The sequence below is a fragment of the Pezoporus wallicus genome, unplaced genomic scaffold (genome assembly GCF_028554395.1).
Source record: "Pezoporus wallicus isolate ANWC-B61680 ecotype Strahan unplaced genomic scaffold, APGP_CSIRO_Pwel_v1 scaffold_7107, whole genome shotgun sequence".
Taxonomy (NCBI): Eukaryota; Metazoa; Chordata; class Aves; order Psittaciformes; family Psittacidae; genus Pezoporus; species Pezoporus wallicus.
This window is the reverse complement of record NW_026642114.1, coordinates 4,544,248-4,550,978: the sequence shown is the minus strand read 5'-3', so window position 1 is coordinate 4,550,978 and position 6,731 is coordinate 4,544,248. Positions and strand designations below refer to the sequence as shown.

The window sequence follows — 6,731 nt, the reverse complement described above, 5'->3', positions numbered from 1 at the left end:
AATGTGGTCTCCTCAGGGTAGTTAAACAATTGCTCTGTTACATTTTGGTGCAATCAGCATGTAGCCAGCAAGCATGAATTTATATTGAAGTTGCCTTCAATCAGGTTTCTTGAAGGAAGAGGCTGTTTAGCAGAATACTGAACTTGATGTTACATATCAGCTTCAATATTTCAAATCTGATCAAGTTTAGCGTTGGTTTAAAATGTTTTACAATTCAACTCAAAAATTTTTAACTTTCCTTGAACAACTGAGTGGCAAAGTACTAAATTTACCTACTGCACAATCCTTATAAGCAAAACTTAACTATGTTAGAGCAATTTCACAGTAAGTGACAGATGTGTACAAGCTGAATGAAAAGTATTTAAGTCTAAAATGCATAACTTCCAGTCACTGTGACAGCACAATCCATATTCATTGCATCTCATCAACTCCATACTAAACATATGAGGCACAATAACATATGGCAAGCTGCCCATTCCCAGTCAGTTGAATTATCATTATAAAAACAGCAAAAGACAAGAAAATACCTTAGAAGGTTGTAGAGGGTATAAAGTCTTGCTGAGACTATTATTCAGAGGCAAGGAGATTTGGGTAACTGTTCCATACCATCTTACACCACTGTGTTGAGAATCAGCAAACTGGCGCTCTTGCATGTTTTAGGAAGTTGGTTTGATCATTGGATAATGTTTACTGAAGAGACATACATTTTATTGCTTGCTTGTGTAGGTTTATCACCCTGGAATTGTAGGCTTATGATTCTGGAATTGTATATTAAATAGTATTCTATATAGACCACTAGGATTCCCAATAAGATGAGCAGGAAGATATGGCCCTGAATACTAAGCCATATGAATCCCATGATGTCTCAACATGCCTTGTAGGAGGCATCCTATTTGAAGGATATTTCAGGTGGTTCTTTTGTCTTGAGAAATGTTGGAGAATATTTCTAATGGACTTCAATCCCATGATGCCAACAACATGTATAATCTTTAAAGTAGCCTGCATGGCTACTTCAGAACATCTTAGCACATCTCCAGAGGGATGGAGATTTTGAGATGGGGTAGCAAACGACATGTGGGCAAAAGGAGACAGCGCTGTGCATTTTGACGAGCCAAAGAAAAAACCTAGGGACATGCATATCTAGAGGCACACTCTGCCTGCCTTGCAGGTGGATGTGTTTTCATTGCCTCTGCAACTCCTTCTGGGGCCTCCTGCCACCTTCTGCTCCTCAATTTACGAGACTGGTGACGGGCAACCTCGGCGTCGCCTCCTGGGCATGGCAAGAGGGTTGCTGGAGCGTGGAGGAGACAGCGAGGAGGGGAGGAGGACGGAGGGAGGCGGGAGTAGGGGCCGGAGGAGCCCTCCCGCCCCCGGGGCCCGACCTCCTCGCGGCGGCTGCGGCGGGCGAGAGGCGGCGCCTGCTGGAGGACGCGGGCAGGGAGCGCGGGGTCGCCAGCAGCACCGGGCAGGGTTGGGCCGGGCGGCAGCGCTCCTCGGCAGCGCCCGTGCAGCAGTCCCTCGGCGCCGGCAGCATGGGCAGCTCTACCTCCAGCCTGCTGGACGAGAGCAAGTGCACTTACATCCGAGGTAGGGCTCTGCTAGGGGGAGGCGAAGCGGCCAGCTGCCTCCGGAGACGTTTTCCTGAAAGAGCTGCACTGCAGGCACGCTTTCTGGTGGGAAAGCTCGCAGAAACTCACCCGCGGCGCGGCGGGGTTCCGAGCGGGGCAGGGACTGGGACCGGGACCGGGGCCGGGGCCGGGGCCGGGGCCGGCGCGGTGCAGAGGCCAGCCGGGTGTCCCAGGCACGGAGCGGGCTCGGGAGTCGGCGGCGTCAGGGCGGTTTGGGCACATCGCTGAGCTGGTTCGGAAAGGGACCAGTGTCCCATGGGGTTTTGAGCAGACGGTTTCCTACAAGACAATGCTGTAAAAGTTCCCCGTGAGGGAGTTGGAGCGTGCCGAAGAGTAGACGGTAAAGACTGAAAAGAGTGTGGAGAGATGCGACCTGTAACTGCGTGAGAGTCCCAATTCCCCAGCCCGGCCGTTGAAACCTTTAAAGCACCTTGGTTTTGCCAGGGTAGATAGGTTCAAGACTATATAGCTCGATGTTTTGCAAAGCCATTGAAGGCAGTGGGAAAACTACTGGGTCAGTATTTAGGTAAACGACTCAGACTTGCATGAGAACAATGCTTTATATCATTAAAATGTTAGGAGAGAGAAAATGGAAAAAAAAAAAAAAACAAAAAAAACCCCAAACCTGATTTAAATTTATGCATATTACACTTAAACTATGAAATAAAAGTGCATAATTCTGTATTTTGGGGGGTGTTTTTGTTATTTGAGTGGTTAAAATATTAAATACTTCTTGCTCCTGTCTACCTACACTCCTCACCAGTAAGGTAGCAGGTAAAGTGTTTACAAAGCAAATTTTAAGGCTGGGGATTCACAAGTGAAGTAAAAGTTTGCATGTAAAAAGGAAGCCCTGTTCTGGTATATTATGTATTATGCATCTGGAGCCTGTAAGAGTCCTCTGAACTGGAAGATCAAACTCAGGGCTGATGACTAAGGGCATAGGGTGACTCCTGGGTGGTGCCCACAGTCAAGCTTGTCCTTTTATTCTGTTCCTTTGGGATTTTTTTGTGGCTTAGAGAGAGTGCAAGTGTTAAACTGCTCCTCTGTTAGGCTTTTGAAATCACAGTGTATCTTTCAGTAGATTTCCATAGTGGAATCATCCAAATATTACGTGGCTTTCACTCAAAAAAGCAATCAGCCAAGTATCCAACCTCACATGCAGAGATTTTTGTATTGTGTCCGCTCAGCGTTGTCATTTTCACCTGTCCCACTGTGGGTGGTTTCAGGTCCCATCAGAGCCTTGAAGGTACAATCCCCCAATCCCCATGTATTTCTTCTTTTCTTTACACTCATCCCTATGCTGCAGCCAAAATTGCACTTCCACAATTCAGCATTTCGAGGTTTCTGGTCCCTGACTGAGTGAGGGCAGTTAAAAGCATCTGAACAGGCTGATGTCCAATTATTGGAGAAAAGGGAAAAAAAAAAAAAGAAGGAGATACAGGGAACTTACCAGCTTCTTTACAGCTGTGCAAGAGGAAATTGTCATTGCCCTGAACATCATCTAGAATTAGAAGAGGGAACTCATGCCAGAGGGTTGGGAAATCCGTATCTGGACCCGTGTGAAACTTGACTGGACGTATGTATCTGAAATTTCCCTGTAGCGAAAAGAGAGAGTGCTTTAGCCTTGCTAAGAGTTGTGCAGCTCTTCAGACACATCTCTAGTTTGCCTATTACATCTTTGCAGATGCAACTGCTAAAGCAAAATCATTGTGAGAAAAGGAATTAAGACATAAGGCTTATTCCCTGGCTCAAGTCTGCCATTCTTGCTGTGAGGATGCCCCACTCCAAACTCTTGCTTTGAAAAATAATTTATGAGGCACTTTATACAAAGGCTGCCCATAAATTAATACTTCTGAGAAGGAGAAGAAATTGGGAAGAGCGTCTTAAATTGAAATAGAGTGTGGTCCAGCCAGCTCACCAAACCTACTGCTCATGTTGAGGCTGGAGTCTGCAAGTCTGATGTATTTTCAGGGCAAGCGCCATGGTAAGCTCTGCTTGTTCAAAGAGGAATCAGCCTGAATCAGTGATTTTGTAGATTGAATAAGCAGCACAATTTTTAGCTGGCTTTGTAAAGATTAGGTGGGTTTTACTGGGGGTCAGGTAGCTCTGTGTTTGATTTTTTTTTTCCTCCAAAGATGGTGCAGGAAGGTCCCCAGTAAAAAGGGAAGGGGAATACATGCGTTTTGTCAGTAGAACTGTAGATACATAGTGCTTGAATGGGATTGCACTGGTCATGGAGATTGTGACACAACAAGCTCAAGGGTGCTTCCTTGTACATTGCACACGCTGAGACTGCAGCCAGCGACATTCTCCAAACTTCATGCATTCTGGGATGCTCACTCATATTGGCCCAAATACCAATGGACTCAGGACAGGAAATCCTAGTTTGGTCTAGATCACCTCTAATGCTCCCTCTCAACCAGTGTTTCAGTAAACTAATTTACACTTGCAATCTTTATGTCCTGATTTCAGCACTAAATTTTTTCATCTCCCGTAGCATAGCTTGCCTCATGCCCCATCTCCTTGCTTTTGCAGCAGAAGCTTGCTGTGATTGAACACTGGCATCCTGCATCCTTCGAGATAGCTCCTGCCATGCTAACCTCAACCTGCAGCAGATAAAATTATTTGGGCAGCATGTCAGCTCTGCAGCATGCCAGGCTGCTCCCTGCAAGGTGGGGGAGTTAACCAGTATTGCGTGGGGCAGGGTTAAACATGACTGTTTGAATGTGTAGTAGGATTTCCACGTGGTTGTTGTCATGGTGGTTTAATTTGATTTCTTGTTGACGTAATGATAATTCAATTTGTCTGAAGCTTTATCCCTGTGTCGTAAAGCCTTGTAGTTGGTATTTAGGCAACATTTGAGCTGAAACACAGTGTAACAAATGGAATTAGGGACTGAGGACTTAAAGGAGTAGATGGAGTTGTCAGCAATAAACTGATACAGTTTCTTCATCAACATATGTACAAATCTACTGTCTTTCTAATTTGCAAAAGTCTGCTTACATTGTGTGAGAGATGAGAGTAGAGCAAAACAAGGGCAAAGAGTATGTGATATGTAAAATTATGTAAAAAAATATGTAAAACCGTATATGTAGGTGTTTATATAACCAGCAAGAACATGGCCCTCAGAGCATGGGAGACGCTTTGCTGCATGCAGTTCCCCACAGGTGAATAAGCATGACTCTTGTCAGACCAGTTGGAGAAATGAACCCCAGAGAAAATCATGAAGGCATCCTATGCAGAGTCTTGGTTACTGAATACAAAGGCTGTGATTTCCACGAAAACCTACTGCAACTTCTGTGCTTTTAAGTAAGAAGTGGGAGTATTGAACCAACCAAATTGCAAATTGTTGAAACCTGTGTATACTTGTACATGGGGCAATATCTTGAGCCATACCTGAAAATCAGCTACTATAACTATTGACCTGGTAATATGGGTTTCCTGTGGCAAATAATGCCTAAGAGGAAAATACACAATGCCAACATGTAATTTTTCAAGTGGTCTTCACTTTACGATGTAAGTGAGGCTGTGTTTGAGATTGCAAGGGCAGGGATCTTCCTCATGAACTTTGAATCGAGGACAGGCACTTTGTAAGCTGCCAAAGACTTATTTGCAGATGGCAATGTTTTGTGAAACATTTTTTACACTCAGAAAATCTCCACATTAAGAAATTATCTCTCATGAAGTTGTATTTTGCAAGCCATCACAAAATCTTTTTGTCTTTTTCAAGTAGAAATCAATGAAAATTGATCATTATTGTGGGGTAAAATTGTGAATAAAATGTCAAGACTCAATATTTCTTACGCATACCTGAAGGAAATGAATGTCATAGTAAAATAATGAAAAAACAAGTCATCAGGGACTCCTGTGAGTGTGGAAGACAGCCTGAGCCCACTGTGAGGAGCTGGGTGGAGGGTATCCAGAGGAGAGTAGGAAGCCATGTAGTGCCAGCAAGGAGAAATGGGGCAGAAAGCCAGGCCACACACACTGCAGCATTGCTAGTCTTGAAACTGTAGCAGTTTCAAAGGTGTCTTCTCTTCTGTGTAGCAGAAACCTGTTTTTCTAACCATACCTGTGGAAAAATATTTTTTCCATTTATTTAAGATCCTCATGATTTTTTAAATGCACACACATTATAAGCAGTGAAAGGATTTAAAGCCTCCTGAAATTAAAAGAAATTTTAATAGTAATCCCTCTAGGTTTTGAACCGAGCCTTTAAAAAAAAGGAAAGACTTGTGGCAGAAATAATCCTTCTTTGTAGGGTTTTTGTGGGACTATATGGGAATTACTCAGGATGTGAGTGAAATAGATGGTGTTTAAAAAATGTCAGTAATAATTAAGAGACTGGGAGTTGGTCAAGTGAAAAGAGTTTATTAAAAAAATTCATGCTTTCAGCTTGATGAAGCATGGGCTAAACTTGTGATGGGACGTGTTTGTTGCATGATTTGTCTAATGACATTTAGTGAGTGTTACACCCAACAGGGAGCAATATAGGGCAGTAGTGGGGAGTTATGGACTCAGGGTGCAACCATGGAATTGGGGAAAAAGATGAAAGTGCCTGTTAAACCACTTAGTAGTATGCCCTGGGAGATTGTGCCAGAGGTGTCAAGATCGATGCTAGAAAATTCTAGCTTTAGGCCTCTAATATTAGGCAAGAAACAATCAAGGACGCAGGTCTCACAATGGGGCAAAGGTGGAAATGACCCTGATAGTGTTAATGATTTTCCATTTCTGCAATCTCAGCAGCAGAAGTAGGGGATCAAGCTCTGCTCTGTCAAGTGTGGTCTGTTGGGACCAAGTATTTTTAAACTTGAAGAGATGGGGAGATTTCAAGTACCCAATGCCAGTAATTTCACAGGTACATCTTCAAAAGAGATTAGAATAAAAATATTGAACTTCTCTGAAGGCTTTTTTTTTATTAAAGGTGTTCAGCGTACTTGACCATATCCAATCTGACCATTTCTGTAAAACATAAAGGCTTTGTAGTCATTTGCTTTTGATTTGTTTGTTTAAATGCAGTTTTTCCTTCTTCCTTCTTTTCCTTCTTTTCCTTCTCTTTCCTCACCCAGGCATATGGGACAGCCCAACTGAGGGACACAGCAA

The 6,731-nt window shown here is 43.6% G+C and overlaps 1 protein-coding gene across 1 annotated transcript in view; it reads left to right on the top strand.

The window, feature by feature from the left end:
- The first annotated feature begins 1,460 nt into the window (after positions 1-1,460).
- Positions 1,461-6,731, top strand: part of NIBAN1 (niban apoptosis regulator 1) — a 64,674-nt gene continuing 59,403 nt past the window's right edge. Inside the window, exon 1 of the mRNA XM_057427191.1 lies at positions 1,461-1,587. Coding sequence (XP_057283174.1) covers positions 1,533-1,587 — 55 coding nt within the window. The 5' untranslated portion in view covers positions 1,461-1,532. The remainder of the gene's footprint in view (positions 1,588-6,731) is intronic.